General features: G+C 44.2%; 1 protein-coding gene across 2 annotated transcripts in view; it reads right to left on the reverse strand.

Annotated features, from left to right (window-relative positions):
* LOC137524315 (kinesin-like protein KIF13A) overlaps positions 1-17,651 on the reverse strand; it is a 58,662-nt gene extending 41,011 nt beyond the window's left edge. For both annotated transcript variants that reach the window (XR_011022654.1, XM_068244037.1), the window contains exons 1-3: positions 17,404-17,651; positions 12,707-14,759; positions 92-354 (exon numbers count right to left, since the gene is read on the reverse strand). Coding sequence is in view for 1 of the 2 variants with exons in the window: in XM_068244037.1 (XP_068100138.1) it covers positions 92-354; positions 12,707-14,739 (2,296 nt within the window). In the remaining variant the exon portion in view is untranslated. The remainder of the gene's footprint in view (positions 1-91; positions 355-12,706; positions 14,760-17,403) is intronic.
* Positions 17,652-17,952: the final 301 nt, after the last annotated feature.

Here is a 17,952-nt window from a genome sequence, read left to right on the forward strand (position 1 = left end):
GTTTTTACAGGGTACATAGCACAGCATACCAGTGTGAACCTAGCCTAAAGCCCCTAAATAAGTCTACTGTGTGTTGTATGTTTTCACTTACCACAAGTACTTGTGCAATAGGTGAGGAATTCCTCTAGGTGGCTCCAGTGGGTCTGAGAGGTGGCGGAATACAGCAGTATGACCGGAGAGGACATGTGAACCACAGATTTCCAGTAACAGCCAGGAGGATATGATATACAACACACGGAGGCAGCTGATACAGAGATCTTTAGAAGGAGTTCCGTCAGCCATTGTATATCAATATCAGTGTCCCAGTGAAAGATTCCTGGAAACTTTTCAATGTGTTTTCTCCTTACTTCATCACTGAAACGACACACAGAAAGGGCATTAGACGCTAAAAAGGTGATATATTTGGGATGTCATTAATGGATAAATTAGCCTACAAATACCTTAACTTCTGGTCCTCCTGAGACTATTCTGAGACTATTAAAAAATAAAAAGTGCTAACTATCTAAAAATCCTTGAGGAAAAGCCACCCCTTGCCGACTATATGAGTCATTCCCATGGCTGTCTCATTCATACCAAGGGAAGTAAGTAGGATACTCAGTAGGGGTGAATTCGCCCCATACAGGTTTACTGGGGTCACTTCAGGTCTATAGTACAGTGTCTTAATGCAGCTGCACATACAGAGTTGGAGCACAAACTTTGAGGAACCGCCTCACAATTTATGTAAAGTTCAGATTACAGTAAAACCTTACTATTGGAATTGAGTCATGCCAAAGTCAATTTACAGATTTGAAATATCAGAATTGGGTCTTTCTCATGGCAGCATAGTGGATAGCAGTCCTGCATGGCAGGGTCTCAGGTGTAAATCAAACTACAGGTCTGTAGTCTGGCTGCAGCCTCACAGCTGCTTGTCTACCCTTTGCCTCTTCCAGCAGGGCCAGCAGCAGAAGCCAGGCACATGCTCACAGGCCTCCTCCAGCACTAGAAGTCTATGTAGTCTTTGCCGCAGTTCCGTTGTCACCCATTCTACCATTGTCCCCTCCGTAGCGTTGACTTCTGTGCAAGCATGTGAGACTTGTATAAAACAAAGAAGAGTTGAGAATATTAGACAAAGGATTAAAGCATGCTCCAAGTAACATGCATGGAAAAGGTGGAGAAGGATGGTGATTTAAAGGGATATCACTAAAGTGGCACCAGGATCCCGAAGCACCAAGGCTCCTGGATTTGTGCATGGTTGTCCAGTCTAGCAGTGGCCAATACATCTGGTGAGTCTGTATGCTGTTGGGTGTCCATGGTGGTGGTGACACACTGAATCAAGTTATTGCATATGTGGACTATTATGTGATATTAGGATGTGTGCCTAAATGATTGTATACAGTTCTCATAGGTTTGCCAGACCTTGTGGTAGTGCACTCCGCATGGACTTGGACTTGTGTTTTTTTTTTAGCTATAGCGCTTTGATATATTTTATATAACACTAAATTTGGTGAACTGGGATAATGTACTACAAGGGGAGGACACTGAAGGGAAATGGCAAGCTTTTAAACTTACTCTCAATCAATATTGTAGTATGTATATCCCATATGGAAACAAAATATCTAGGAATAAAAAAGGCCTCTATGGATGAATAGAAAGGTTAGAGATAAAATGCAGAGGAAAAAGAATGCCTATAAGGTCCTAAAACAGGAGGGGACCGAGGCTGCGTTAAGCATTTATAAGGAGTGCAATAAAAATTGTAAAAAATAAATTAGGCTGGCAAAGATTGAAGCTGAAAATCAAATCGCTAGGGATATCAAATCTAACCCACAAAAGTTTTACAAGTACATCAACTCTAAAAAAAGAAAGGTTGACTGTATTGGACTGCTAAAGGATGGGGGGAGGGGGGGTGGATAACCAAGGTAAGGCAGAGTTATTAAATGCTTTCTTTGCTTCTCTCTTCACAAGGGAAACATCACTGTTGCAAATTACAGAGGCAGAAGAGTCTCAATCTTCCAACTGTAATATTAAATACTTAACGCAGGAAGAAGTGAGGGCAAGGCTAAATAAATTAAAAATAGACAAGGCACCTGGCCCGGATGTCATGCATCCTCGGGTCCTAAGGGAATTAAGTTCAGTTATAGATAAACCCCTTTATCTTATCTTTTGTGACTCTCTTTCAACTGGCAGAGTCCCAGTGGATTGGCATACTGCCCACGTTTTCCCATTATTTAACCTCCCTGGCGGTCTATTAAAATCGCCAGGGAGGCTGCGGGAGGGTTTTTTTTAAATAAAAAAAAAACTATTTCATGCAGCCAACTGAAAGTTGGCTGCATGAAAGCCCACTAGAGGGCGCTCCGGATCCACACTTTCGATCGCCTCCGGCGATCAAAAGTAACAAGGAAGGCCGCAATGAGCGGCCTTCCTTGTTTCGCTTTCCTCGTCGCCATGGCGACGAGCGGAGTGACGTCATGGACGTCAGCCGCCTCCGATGCAGCCCTTAGCGCTGGCCGGAACTGTTTGTTCCGGCTGCGCTGGGCTCGGGCGGCAGGGGGGACCCTCTTTCGCCGCTGCACGCGGTGGATCGCCGCGCTGCGGCGGCGATCAGGTAGCACACGCGGCTGGCAAAGTGCCGGCTGCGTGTGCTGCTCTTTATTTGATAGAAATCGGCCCAGCGGGGCCTGAGAAATCCTCCTGCACAGGTTACCACGAGCTGAGCTCGGGATAACCGGCAAGGAGGTTAAGAAGGGCAAAAAATCAGATCCAGGAAATTATAGACCTGTAAGCTTAACATCAGTTTTATGGAAACTATTTGAGGGGTTACTAAGAGATACTATACATGACTTCATAGTAGAAAACAAACTTATTTCTCAGTATCAACATGGGTTTACTAAAGACAGGTCCTGTTTGACTAACATGCTCAGCTTGTATGAGGTAGTGAACGCTAATATGGATATTGGGAATGCTGTAGATGTGATATACTTGGACTTTACAAAGGCCTTCAACACTGTTCCAGACAAAAGTCTGGTGCAAAAGTTGAGGATGCAAGGACTGGGGAAGAGTCTGTGTGCATGGATAGGGAACTGGCTAATGGTCAGAAAACAAAGAGTTGTGGCCAATGGATCATAATCAAAATGGGAGACTGTTAGCAGTGGGGTCCCACAGGCTCCTGTACTGGGTCCAGTGCTCTTCAATTTATTTATTAATGACCTAGTAGATTCAGTAGTGAGCAATGTTGCTATTTTTGCAGATGATACAAAATTGTGCAGAATCATCAACTCTCAGGAAGATAGGGAAATATTGCAACAGGATCTGGATTGGATGGTCATATGGGCACATAAATGGCAGATGAAATTCAATGTTGAAAAATGTAAAGTCATGCATTACCAATGGTCTAGCAGCATACAAAATAAATGGGATACAGTTGGGGACATCAAACTTGGAGAAGGACTTAGGAGTACTCATCGACAACAAGTTAAATAATCACACTCAATGCCAAGCAGCTGCAGCTAAAGCTAACAACATTTTGGGATGCATTAAAAGGGAAATAAAAAATCAAGATGCTAGCATAATATTGCCCCCGTTTTTCTCTCTAGTAAGGCCACATCTGGAATATGGAATTCAGTTCTGGGCATCACATTACAGGAAAGATATTGCAGTTTTAGAGCAGGAGCAGAGATGAGCAACAAAATTGATATGTGGGATGGAAGGTCTCACTTACCAAGAAAGGTTAGATAAACTGGGTTTATTTAGTCTAGAGAAAAGACGCCTTAGAGGGGATCTAATTAACATGTATAAATACATCAGAGGGCATTATAAAAGCTTGGTGGTTGAGCTTTTTGTCCCTAGGCCTTCTCAAAGGACTAGAGGACATGATCTGCGCATGGAGGAAAAACGTTTTAGCCATTTATTTAGGAAAGGGTTCTTTATAGTAAGAGTGATTAAGATGTGGAATGCATTGCCAAAGGAAGTAGTTATGGCAAACTCTATACCTGCATTTAAAGGGGGCTTAGATGCTTTCCTTGCGTTGAAAGACATCCATGGCTACAATTACTAGGTAATGCCTAATGATGTTGATCCAGGGATTTTATCTGATTGCCATCTGGAGTCGGGTAGGAATTTTTTTTCCCTTTTGGGGCTAATTGGACCATGCCTTGTAAGGGTTTTTCGCCTTCCTCTGGATCAACAGGGATATGTGAGGGAGCAGGCTGGAGTTGTACTTTGTCCTCTGGTTGAACTCGATGGACATATGCCTTTTTTCAACTCAAATAACTATGTAACTATGTGTTCCCAGGAGGGGAACTGGCAGGCTGAGGGAAACCCTGGTATGTTGTGGCTGACTGGATGGGTTCCTGGAGGGGAACTGGCAGGTAAGAGGAATCCCTGGGATGCTGCGGATGACTAGAGGGAGTTCCCAGGAGGGGAACTGGCATGCAGGAGAAATCCCAGAGAAGCTGCGGGTGACTGCAGGAGTTCCCGGAGGGGTACTGGCAGACAGGGATAATGCCCAGGATGCTGCAGATGACTGGAGATGTTCCCAGAGGGGAACTGGCAGGCAGGCGAAAACCCCAGGATGCCACAGGTGTCTGGCAGGGAAGTGAAGGCAGGAAAACTGACAGGGCAGTGACTGAGGGGAGACTGTCAGGGCAGTGACTGTGGAGAGACTGACAGTGCAGTGATTGCGGGGAGAAATCCCAGGAAGGGATCAGACAGGCAGGAATCAGGGATGGACAATGCACAGGCGGGGACTGACAAGCAGGGATCCTGGATTTAGGTAAGCTAAGGCAGACTGACTGGCTATGAACAGCACTAGGGAAAGGGTAGCCAATAGGGAATCCAATCAACAAATTCCAAAAAAGGGGAGGTCCTGGAAGGCGACCTGGTCGAGAGGCAAGGGGGAATGGTGACGGAACACCATGGCTGTGACCAGGGATGCAACAGTATCCATCTGTGAGAGTGCAGGGTTTAAATACCCCACCTCTCAATTAGGCAGGGTTCATTACCGGCCACTGCATAAAGACAGGAGAGGTGCACGCGCCTAGCAACAAGGGGAGCCTGAAACCGGAAGCACATCGGGTTGGCATCCTTCACCATGAGAAACAAGTGCTAAGAAACTGCGTAGGACTAAGCAGCTAGAGTGTAACCCTGACAGGAGCCGGCGCAGGCTGCGGAGAAAGGTGAGTAACGAGCTATTGTTACAACCTAGTTGAAAGAATCTTGTTCAGATGGTGGTAAGGTGTTAAGTTTCCAGCAAAGTGTGTTTATTGTCTTCACTTATCTCACTGATAAAAAGACATACTGATAATGCCTTGGTGAGCAATGTGTTCCTCCCTCCCAGCATGGACAGCACAGAGTAGCAAGAGCTTTGAAAGTTTCATTCTGCAGATCCAGAAGTGTAATGCTGGGCATACACGGGCCAATGCGCCCTTATCAATTGAGCCGCTGATGGCTCGATTGATAATTTCCGACAGGTCCGATGACCCGGCCGGATCGATACCCCGCTCGATCACCGCAGGCGGACAATAGCGGGGAATCGAGCGGAAGATAAGGAGCGCCCACGGGGACGAGCGGGCATCCATCTGGCCGCCTGCGGGGACGCGGCGGGAGTCGATCCAGCGGCTAATCGAGCCGCCGGGTCGACTCGTGTATGCCCAGCATTAAGGTGCATATTAACGGTACAAGTTTTTCACCAAATGAGATCTTTCCATGCAATTTTAATGATTGATTTGTATAGAAAATGTGCCATTTATGAAGGCAATTGATAGGGAACAATTCTTTAGTCAATTGCTAAATAGAATAAAATCAATCCAAAAGTTTGATTTTTTGAACAAATTTGAAGAAAGAATCGTGCAATAAATGTGAACAATTAATAATTACCTTCTGATTATTTTTGATCATAGAAATCACATCCAAGGATCACATTTAGTGAAAAATTGTACTGTTAATGAGCACCTTAACACACAAGCAGCCAGTCAGGAGTGATGTATATATATCTTCCTGATAGAGATGTACCCCTCACCCTTTACTACTTCCGAGTCGTTATGACCCTTAGTAGTACGGCTGCGCTGGGCCAGCGGTGCACGTCCTTGATCACGCGCCTGTTGCCGGGCACTTTCTGCGCATTTGCGTGACGTCATGAGTGATGTCATGCTCATGCGCAGAGAGTGCCCGGCAACAGATGCGCGATCAAAGACGCGCGCTGCTGGCCCAGCACAGCCGTACTACCACGGGTCATAGCGACCCGGAAGTAGTACGGCCACATAGAGATTTGTGGGTGAACTGTTCGCTCACATCTTTACTCCCTGACTGCTAGTTATATTACAGCAATAGTACAGTAGCACTTCTAGCTACTTGTTACCTCCTCTGATCAGCTTTCCTCCTCAGACTCTCCTGCATGCTGTAAGGAGAACACAGTGAAATAGATTTGTGAGCTGTATGAGGAGTGAAGAACAATTTTAACTACCTAAAGACGCCAATGTGCATGATCATGGCGGCAGCCCCAGGACCGCCTAACGCCAATTGTCCTCAAGTCCTGGGGCTGGCTTTCGCAGAAGGTCAGCTCCACCTTCAGTCTCCCAGCAGTGATCGCCGCTCAGAGACTGTTAGACGGTGAAACCACCATCTATAAACATAGTACAGCGCTGCGATCTACAGCATCGCTGTACTAAGGACAGCCGTGTGACATGGCTGTCCCCCTGGGGCACAAGAGAGCGATTGTCTCTCATAGGCTGAAGCCTATGACAGCCGATCGCCGTGATTGACTGGCTGGGGGGAGAGAGGGGGTTAGTAAAAAAAATAAGAAAAAAATAGGCATTTTTATGTAAAAATAATTAACAAAAATATTTATAAAAAAAATAAACACTGGAGGAGCGATCAGACCCCACCAACAGAGAGCTCTGTTGGTGGGTAGAAAGGGGGTGGAATCACTTGTGTGCTGAGTTGTGTGGCCCTGCAGCGAGCCCTTAAAGCTGCAGTGGCCAATTTACAGAAAGATGGCCTGGTCTTTAGGGGGTTTAACACTGCGGTCCTCAAGTGGTTACAGCAGATAGAAAGAACTGTGGGAATAAATAAAGTTCCCCTAGCCCCAATGTAATGTGAGCCCTAGTACAAAGTATAAAAAAAGTGTTTTTTGTTTCTTTTTTAGTTTTTTTTTTTCGATAATTGTCCTTTAAGAATGAGCTTGAATTCTTGTATTGGAAATTTGGATTTTGGCTTGACACTAAAGTCTTACGAAAATATACTGGATTTTTTTTTTTGCAACATACACATCTTTGTGAAAATAATAACTTTCTCGAAAATGTGTTTTCTCATGTCCATTGATTTCAAGGCATTTGAAAAAAATGCATGCTTGTGTGCATGCCTATACATTTTGAAACATATGCTGATTAGTGTGAACGTGTTTTCTCACGCCTAAAGACTTCAGTGCATTTGGTGAATTTTTTTTTTTTTTCCATTTTGGCATTTGTACAAAATAATCTGTTATTTTAGCAAAAATAATGGCGAAAGACAAATGGCCATATTCGCCCATCACTAGTGATGTTATTTCAGACTTTCTAGAAGTAGAGCAACTCAGAAGAGAACTGTATAAACATGTTTAATATTGAACTAATTTCAGCTTGCAGTGACTGCCCACATGACAAATAAAACATTGTGTTTACTTTCCCTTTTCAGTACCTCTGATAAGCAGCTTCCCCTGAATCAACAGGAGGCACTTCCTGTCTGAGAACAGCAAAGAATATTATTGAGGCTACTTTTACTCATGGTGCTGTGTTATTGTTGTGCGGCAGGAGTAGTGACTCATACATAATTATGATTTGTAAATGCAATTGAGTTTGTGTAATCATTCATAATTTTGTGTCATTTTTGTGTCATTTCATGTCGAAATTGCAATTGTAATCATTCATATTTTTTGTGTCATTTTATGCTGACTTTAGCGGTGAATAGCAAAGCCCTCATCACTGGTGTACCAATAGGGGATGCGACCCCTGCCGTCGCGGGGGGGCCGGGGCCCCCCTAGGGCCCCGCTCAGGGACTTTTGGAGGCAGGATAGGTCGCAGCATGAGAGGAGAGTGTGGCAGATCGGTGGGGAGGGGGGAAATTCCCCCCCCCCTCACCTCGGGCTCTACTCTCAGCGCTCCCCCTCCTGCAAACATTGGTGGCAGCGGGCAGGCAGCAGCAGCAGCGGCGGTGGCGGCAGCAGGATGATACATTACCTGCTTCTCCCTATAGGACTTCCGTACTCTAAGAGCAACTTCCTGTTTACACAGGAAGTTGCAAATCTCTTAGAGTACGGAAGTCCTATAGGGAGAAGCAGGTAATGTATCATCCTGCTGCCGCCACCGCCGCTGCTGCTGCTGCCTGCCCGCTGCCACCAATGTTTGCAGGAGGGGGAGCGCTGAGAGGAGAGCCCGAGGTGAGGGGGGGGGGAATTTCCCCCCTCCCCACCGATCTGCCACACTCTCCTCTCATGCTGTGACCCCTCCTGCCCCTGAATGGGGGGGGGGCCCGGATTTTTTTTTTTGCAGGGGGGCCCGGGGATTTCAAGGTACGCCCCTGGCCCTCATACATGCTATTGTCACCAAAATTGCTACATATGTTAAGGAGAATAACTCAGAAAAATAGCAGTTTAAAAAAATGTTTCCTTTGCATTTTTAAAATTGATTGACAATAGCATAAATGGTGTCTTAGCTATTACCCGCTAAAGTCGGCATAAAATTACACAAAAATTACGAATGATTACAATTGCACATGAAATTAGTTACATTTTAAATCTAAAATTTGCATTATGATTTTGCATCTTAATTGCGAATTTCAAGGTGCTCATTGCTAGGCAGAAGCCGACGACAGGAGAACTGCACCGCATCATTTTCCCCTGCATGTAACCTTGAGGCAGAGTGGTCTGACAGGGTAATATGAATAGCTCCGCACACCGTGACATGCTGTACAGTGAAGTACACACCACCATGATCATACATTCACTGGCGTAACAATACGGCCTGCAGCCCCTGCTCCCCCTGGGGTCCGCTCGGGCCGTTTTGTGGGGGCTGAAGGACCCGCAGCATGAGGGGAAAGCTGTAGCCACAGTCGGCAGGGAGGGGGGATGTTCCCCCCCTCCCTCACCTCAGGGTTCTCCACTCTGCGCTCCCCCCTGCTTAAATTTGTGTCCGGGCAGCAGCGGGCAGCAGACAGATACATACCTTCAGTGCGCTCCAGCCTGCGTTCCTCTCTCTAGTCTCTGATGCGACTTCCTGTTATACAGGAAGTCGCGTCAGGTACTAACGAGAGGAACGCAGGCTGGAGCGCACGGAAGGTATGTATCTGTCTGCTGCTCAGACACTGCCCGCCGCTGCCCGGACACAAATTAAAGCTGGAGGGGAGCGCAGAGGGTAGAGCCCAGAGGTGAGGGAGGGGGGGAACGTCCCCGCTCCCCGCCAATTGTGGCTACAGCTTTCCCCTCATGCTGCGACCCCTCCAGCCCCCACAAAACGGCCCCGAGCGGGGGGGCACTCAGAAATTCTGCAGAAGGGCCTAGTTACGCCCCTGAATACATTCACACTTACTGCGTTTCAATAGACCTGCATTGCTGCATAATACGGAAGGCACAGATCATGCGGCAACGCACTGCAGAGTTTGCGGCAGCCTTGTGTAGATTTTGCTATCTCCATCACACAGTGTCACCCAGTGGTGTAACTACAATTTGTGGGCCCCCCCTGTGAAACTTTGATTGGGTCCCCCAATGTTTGCACCCCTTCTCTCTGTGCCTTTCACAGCGTGAGGGACCACCTCACAAGGGCCATCATGATCTTCACACCAATAACAAGTGTAGCCACAAAAACACCTGGGGCTTGATTCACAAAATGGTGCTAACTGTAAACTGTAACTGTTCAAAACAGTTAGCATGCGAAGTGCCGTGCACTGACTTTTGCACCCGATGGCATGCAAAAGTCAGCGTTATTGTGCGCAAATGTCCACGATCCCCGGGCTTTGCGCGCGCAAAAGTCCGTGCACTGCACTTTGTGTGCTAACTGTTTGTGAATCAAGCCCCTGATCTGAACTATAGTCCCCTGTATCAGAGAAAGGGAAGGTTAGTATTTGGGGCCCCTAAAACAGCTGTGTCCCCCCCCCCATAACCCCCTCTAGTTACGCCCCTGGTGTCCATATAGTGTGTAAGCCCCCATAGACTTACACTGCCCTCACAACGAGCTGCAGCAGGGGAGAGTACCGCGATGCAAGAAAGAGTATCGTGATGCAAGCAATACTGTAATTGTCAAAGGGGCCTAAAAAGATTACTCAAATCATAACCAGTCTAAATCTGAATTGCACCCGGTTTGAAAAGCCAACCATTTATATGAACGTTCTACCTCTGCTACAGTGACCTGTAATAACTGTAATAACTGTCCTGCAACAAGCATCTTCATGGTATTATCTGAGGGAGATTAGTGTGGGCTGGACATACACTTAGGCCTGACCTACTTGAAAAATTTCTGCAAAGCTTTGGGAGGGCCAAAGATCATTGACGATCCCAAAGAGCACTTTGCTGATGAAAGTGCTGATGAAAGTGACAAAAGCCCTTGTGTGATTGTAAACACAACAGTGATCCCAGTGGGTCCCAGGCCTTATCTTGTACACAGATTGAGTACTTCTGCTTGCAGTGATCAGAACTCAATCCTTCTGGCAACAGTTTGAAGCAGAGTGCTTTACAGATGTGTCATTCACCTAGAGGCCATTTTGATGCTAAAGAGGGGAGAGGAGGGACAATGCTCAGTTTCTGATGGCAGGGTGAGAAAGAGAACAATGGGGTTGATTTACTAACGTACATAGCGCAAGTAGCCTCCTGTCGCTATTTTATCAGCATACCTTAATTTTTGTTCTCTGCACGCTACGCCAGCTAGTGGCAGCATAGTGTGCGTAAGTAAAAAGCGCAAGCTCAGTGCACGCTATGTTGTAGTAGTGCAGCATAGCGAGTGCTGCTAACTTACTTACCCTCCCTCTAAGTAACGGCTGCTCCAATGAACCCGCCCTGAGCCCCAGTGGGACACAGCAGCAATAGGCTGCCTGTGCTATTGGGCCAATCAATGTGCAGGGATCATGTCCTAGAAAGCCACTGGACCCTCCGGGGCTCAGGGTGGGTTCAGTGGAGTGACTGTTAATTAAAGGGGGCGCGAGTAAGTTAGCAGCACTCGCTATTCTGCACTACCACAGCATAGCGTGCGCTGAACTCGCACTCCTTACTTACGAATGCTACGCTGCCACTAGCTTACGTAGCGTGCAGAGACTAAAATTTAAGGAATCGATCAAAAAGAAGAGATGGGCACTGCCGACTGCAAGCCCTTCATTGCGGCTGGGTAGTGGTATACAGCAGTGGGGGGAAACAAAAAGCCTGACAGCTGCTTCGTAGGGACTAGCCTGCTTCATCAGAGGCTACACATGTCACCACGCCAAACGTAGGCCCGCTGGTGGACTGCGGATCTCTGCTGCATACTGGTGCCAGGTACTTGTTTTCTTCTTTTTGTTTTAAAAATTAAGGAACGCTGATGTAATAGCGTGAGTGACAGCAGGTTACTTGTGCTATTTACATTAGTGAATCAGCCCCATTGTTCTCTTCCTCACTCTGCCTTCATAAACTGCTCCATCAGGCACTGAGCATTGTCCCTCCTCTCCCCTCTTTAACATTAAATGGGTTGCTGATGTAATAGCGCAAGTAACAGGAGGTTACTCACGCTATTTACATTAGTGAATCAATCCCAATGTGTTCAGGGGTCCGGGGACATCAGTGTCACGAAAGTCCAGAATGCCAGCTCATTAGGCAATGCTCCTGTACACATAATTGATGGACACGGTAATTAGCAGCCGTCACAGCCTCGGAGAGTGGAGGAGAGGGAGGTCAGATGCCACCACGATATTGGGAAGTGAGATTTGGGGAATATCCACTCCCCTGATAGCTGCTGTTTTTTTTGAAGGGATTCTTGTGTAACATGATTGAATTTTCAAAGAGAAAAAGTGTGTGATATAGTTTGATGTCGACATTTACGAACTGACTGTCAATTTCAAGCTCATTACATCCCTAAAAATCACCTAAAATCTCTATAAGGGCCCATTCACACTTACAAATCGCAAAACGTTAGTGCTTTTGCGAGCGTTTTGCTATGGCGATTTTTTTGCGTTGAACGTGAAAAAAAATCACCATTCATACTTGCCGATTTTTTAGCGATCGCATTTAGCGCTTCTATAGCACTGAAACACGATCGCTGGGATATCGCCTGAAAATAGAGCAGGCTACATGTTTGCATTTGGCGATTTGCGTTAATCTCCATCGATTAACGCAAATCACCCAAGTGAGAACGTGGCCATAGTATACTATTGCACTAGTGCTTTAAAAAGTGCTAGCGCTTGAGTGATTTACGATCTAATGTGAATGGGCCCTAATTCCAGTTTCTACATTAAATAAAATGCTTTATTCACATTGTGAAGACTGGCCAGTGTGAGGGTAAATTTACTCAAATGGGCAGGTAGGAATGTGCTGTAGTGACCAAACGTTGGGCCCAAAGGGGGGGGGGGGGGTTGAGCTTAGATCATTCACCTTTCTGGATGTGGTAAAGCTATTTGTTTTCAGGTTTTGTTGACCAATTTACAACTATGCATAGAGGCTGCATTTTTTTATTATAGTAAAAGTGTGCCTTTGCTGGATATTATAAATAAGCAGCTATGCATTTTCAAGACAAATGTAATATACCTTTGTGGAGTAGCACAATGTCTTGGATCTGAAGCATCCAAAGTTTGGGAGCTGGCCTCATGATACCATGGTGAGCACTGAACTGTGGAATCTTGTTTATACATAGCTGCACCTTTCCCCTGGTGGCTACTTTCTGTATTTTCGGTAGCAGATTTCACATGTAATGGTTGGTCATTTGACTGAGTAGAGATCTGAGTAAATGTTTTGGACTTTTGTTTGTCTTTAGTGATAGCAATGTCAGTGCCTGGAGTACTTTGTGTAAAGCGATTGTTTATTTTTTGGTTTGTAGATGCCACAGTGTTCATTTCCTCATCCTTGATGGTGTTATTTGTAGAACACCTAGATGACATATCAGTTTCTTTGTTCAATTCATCTTGTGTCTGAGCCTCACTGGTTACACTTCGTTTCCCATGTTCTGGTCTCTGTCTAGTAGGAAGATGTAGCATAAAGAAACTGTTTGTCCCTAAAAGTATTTTGTCTTCATGCCACAGCCGGGTCTCTGTTTTGCAAAGACAGCCATTGACGTAGGTTCTGGAGTTCTGAGCTGGACTCAGAAAAACCTCTCCTTCTTCTCTGCTGCTAATAACACAGTGTTCACTCTCAATTTCATCACCAGCAATCTCGATATCTTGAGATGGATCAGAACCAATCCTGGTAATGTCATTTAAATCATGGATAACTAAAGATCTACCTTGCTGAATAAGATAACATTGCTTATCAAATTTGACATCTTGCTTATTGACAGTGATGCCCATTTTCTCCAAGTTCTTCTGCCTCTCTAGTGTGGCAGCCTCTGTCCTCTTCAGTTTCTCTTCCCATGAGATCTGCAGCTCTGTGAGAAGGTTTTCCTTTTCCTCCAACTGTACCTTAAGTTCTTCAACTTGTGCCACCTTCTCATGCTCTGCTTCATTAAGTTCCTCTCTGAGTCTTCTTATCTCACCTTGTAGCTCCTCTATAGCTTTGGATTTCACATCCTCATTCACCACTGCTTGGTTGACTATGCGCTTTGCACTGTCTGCATATCTTAAGGTAGACAGTGTTTCTTGATAATTATCTGCTGCTGGACTAACGGTGGCTAACATAATTGTCTTGCTATTTCCTCCAAGGTTGTTCTTTAGTAGCCAAGTGAGAGCCGAGTCTCTATAATTCACAAATGTACTCTTCCTTTTCTTTTCTGAGATTTCAGCCAATGAATTGATGACTAATCCAAGAGTTGTGAGGGACTTATTGATATTAGAACATTCTCTTAGTTGGTCTCCTTGGGCACCAGATTTATAAGACCTCTCACTACCAGCCAGATCCACCAGACTAACTTTACTAACTAACTCCCTAGAGGAACCAAACTTTTTGTTAATGCAGGTCTGTGTAACAGTCAGTGTGAGTATTGCATGAGAGCGACTGCTTTGTTCATTCATCTTTGTTTCTGCAACAACCCTTTGATTGTTGCCTTGGTCTAGAAGCAATTTAATTTCTTTATAGCTTTGGACAGCATGACATGACAATTCCTCCACGTATGGACCCAGAACTTTGTCTTCCCGAATTCTAAGTTTTTTCTGTCTTCTTGTGGACCTTAAAAGCAAGTCTTTTACCTCCTCATTATATATCTCAAAGTAGGAGACCTCAGTCTTTATGGTATTTGAATCACTGGAGACTCTTTCAAATAAAGCAGAGCAGATTCTCGGAATAATGCCTGGTTGTTCATCTGTCCCCATCATTGAGAATGTTTTTCCTGATCCAGTTTGTCCATAGGCAAAGACACAGGAATTGTACCCTTGCCATATATTATCCAGAACTCCATCTCCAAGGTGTCTAAATACTTCATCTTGCCCAAGGTTATTTTTATCCTCTGTCCAGAAACAGTTGTCAAATGTGAAGATGTGGGGTTCTTTTCTGTCTTTGTCCTTGTGGGAAGAAGGTGGCAGAAGTATAACTTGGTTGCCATTTACCTGGGTAACATTCTCTGAGCTTAGTTCCTCCTCCCTCTCATTCAGAGGACGAACCCTCACGGCCACTTTCACTTTGCTGCCATCCATTATCCCAGAATGTATACTGCCTGTAGAAATAGAATGTAGATATAAGTAAAACATGGTGCATGAAAACAGTGCCACATACATTTAAAAAGGTGCAGCAGTAATTTGGGTGTGGGGATAGCCGTTAGTAAAATATTGGTAACATTACAGATATTTTACTATTGAGCAAAAGATATTATGATCGTAAAATATCTGCAATGTTTACAAATAATTTTCTATCTCTAAAACTAACCCCATTCTTACTTGAACCCTCCCTCTATCGATGGCTTACCCTAACTGACAAACCCCGCCACTACAATATCTGCTGATAACAGTGCCACATTTGCTGCTAAAAAGCCCTTTAACCGAGATCCTTGCCACCTAAAAACCTTATCTATTGGGTGCTTCCTGTGCCCCCTGGGCATCAGGTAAAAATGGCACAAGACGAGCACCGCTAAAAATGGCACCACCATAGGCAGCAATAGTAAAAGCCACAATTAGTGGAAATGAACAGTAATTATGGTGCTTGATAAAAAGCGGGTCAGGCATAGGTAGAGGGAAGGTTCAACGTGAGAGTGGACAGGGGCATTTTTATACATTACCTGCTCCCGGAGATCTTGTCTCTTCCACTTCCTGGTTAGTTTGCAGCTGTCCTGCAGACAGCCAATAACCATGTGACTTCAGTCCCCACATGATGATTGGCTGGCTGCAGGGCACCTGAAAAGGAACTAGGAAGTGGAGGAGATGTGATCACTGTCAGCAGGTAATGTATTATGTTAGAGTAATGTTAGGTTAGGTATAGTGTAATTTTGTTAAAGATTACCGATATTTCACTACAAGAATTAAGTAGTAGTATTTTTTGTAATTTCACGGCAATTTTTCCTGTGCCATTTTTATAGGTATGCCTGGGTGCAAGCTCCAACTGCAATTATGGTAGCATTTATGGTTTCTGGTAACATTTGCCAGTGACAAAGCCATTACCAATAGTACCCTGCATGACCTTTAAACTAAGGTCAGCTGGACTAAGATGGCCAATCATAAGCCAGTCATGTGTGCATGTATTTAGCAGCACTAATTATTATTACACAGGCAAACTTGCATTTGCAAAATGAGTGTGCACTGGGATTTGCCCATTCACAAACTCTCTCATTTGCAAATGGGGAGGAGCATGTTCACTTTTCGCCTTGCAGACCACATCACACCACGTTCTTCCAACAATAGATCTTACAACAATGCCAACTAGGCAAGTAGCAAACTAGCTTCCAGTACAGTTTTTTTTTCTTTGCTTAACCACTTTATCTCCAAGGGGTTTTCCCCTTAAAAAACAGAGAAATTTTCACCTGTCAGCACTTCTTCCATTCATATAACTTTATTACTACTTAACTTATCCCAACAAAACAATATATATCTTGGATTTTTTTGCCACCAAATAGGATTTCTTTGGGGAAGGTACTTTTTGCTAAGAAATATTTTATTCTAACTGCATTTTAACAGGAAAAATAAGACACAGTTATATTATAGTTTTAGAATAATACATGCTACGATAATTAAAACCCACACATTTTATTTCCCCATTTGCCCACTTTTCCCAGTTATTGCACTATTTAAATTATTTCCCTAGTACAATGTATGGTGACAGTATTTTATTTGGATATAAAGGTGCATTTTTTCAGTTTAGCATGAGTCACTATTTACAAGTCCTTAGTTTAAAAATTAACAGTAATATAATCTCTTGACATACATATTAAAAAAGTTCAGTCCCTAAGGTACAGTAACTATTTATGTATTTTTTTAATTTGTAATCTTTATTTATTTTTTTAAATGCAAAAAAAAAACAAGCAAAAAAAAAAAACGGATGATTATGGGATAGTGTGGCAGGTAAAGTGTTAATTTTAAATGAATTTGTGGGTCTTTTAAAAAAAATTAATATTTGTGTGTGGGTGTAATTTTAATTTTTGGCCACAAGATGTCCTCACACGTTACTTCCTATTGCGTACCTATAGTACGCTAAATAGGAAGTAATGTGTGCATGGGTTCTGTCGGAAGTAAACAAATGACTGCGACATCTCATTGATGATTGCGATCATTCACACTGGGCAGAGATTAACTACGTTCCCATTCATTCATCTCCCGTCTTACGATCACCGCCAATAATGAGCACGTCAACGTGCAGGGGGAACCAGTGGGAGTGGGAGTAGCTACGTCCCTGCAAGGGGAAGAGGAAATTTTCTGGGACAAAGTTACTCTGCCAGGGGAAGTGGTTTATCTGAAGATAGGCTGAACTTCACTCAAAGACAAAAATTGAACTTATTTGTTAACTGACTTAGTACCTATAAAAAAGGTTGTGTGTGTGTCTTACTTCATGCAGTGATGTAAGAATGCACTAGTCACTATAAAACTTTACTGAGGAAACCAGATGACAACATCAAAAAGGGACATATTTGTGTTAAAATAGTGTTTCCCAACTCATTTAATCGATATCATTTGCTGTGCAAGCAGGTGTGATCCTACAGGGTGGATCAGGAGATATTCACCCTATTAAAAAAAACTTTCACTCACACTAGATAGCCACTAAATAGCTATCCTAATGGACTCCAGCCAAGCACAATAACTGTACATCTAGTTTGTAGAGTCTGACATGTTGAGAAATATTCCTAGACTTTGTTTACAGAGAGAGTACAAACACACCTGTCCTATCTTGTACATTCCTTTGCTGATCCTGGTGGCGTTTGATGGTCCTTCATGCACATGTAATGTCACCGCTAGGCTCAGAACAAGCAGATGTATCAGAGCCAACTGAGACTTCTCCTTGATGTTCTCAACACAGTCCTGGATGCAGCAAAAAGATCTCCTTCATGCATTTCTGATCTATGGTTTCTTCATGCGGCCTTTCTGCCATGTCTCTCTTTTCCGGACTTGCCTAGAGTTTGATCCTCCCTTAGTCAAACAGGTTTATCTTGTTTCCGTACCTGCTCAGAACTACCTCTGCTTTCAGTTTTACTATGACTCAGCAGCTGTAAAAAGAGGAAATCATAAGATGTAAGCACATAAAAACTTCCCGAGGAATTTATAGGAAGCTTGGAAAACTTTTTAAAGGGGAACTCAAGTCATATTTCATTTCTACTCCAACAGATTAATAACACCATATAAACGTCTAGGGTAAATGAGTGATAAAAAAATGACTGAAAGAGTTAATGGACTGTTTTCCTCAGTGAGGAGCTTTCTGAGTTAACTTCA

This window comes from Hyperolius riggenbachi, chromosome 7, assembly GCF_040937935.1.
Source record: "Hyperolius riggenbachi isolate aHypRig1 chromosome 7, aHypRig1.pri, whole genome shotgun sequence".
Classification (NCBI taxonomy): domain Eukaryota; kingdom Metazoa; phylum Chordata; class Amphibia; order Anura; family Hyperoliidae; genus Hyperolius; species Hyperolius riggenbachi.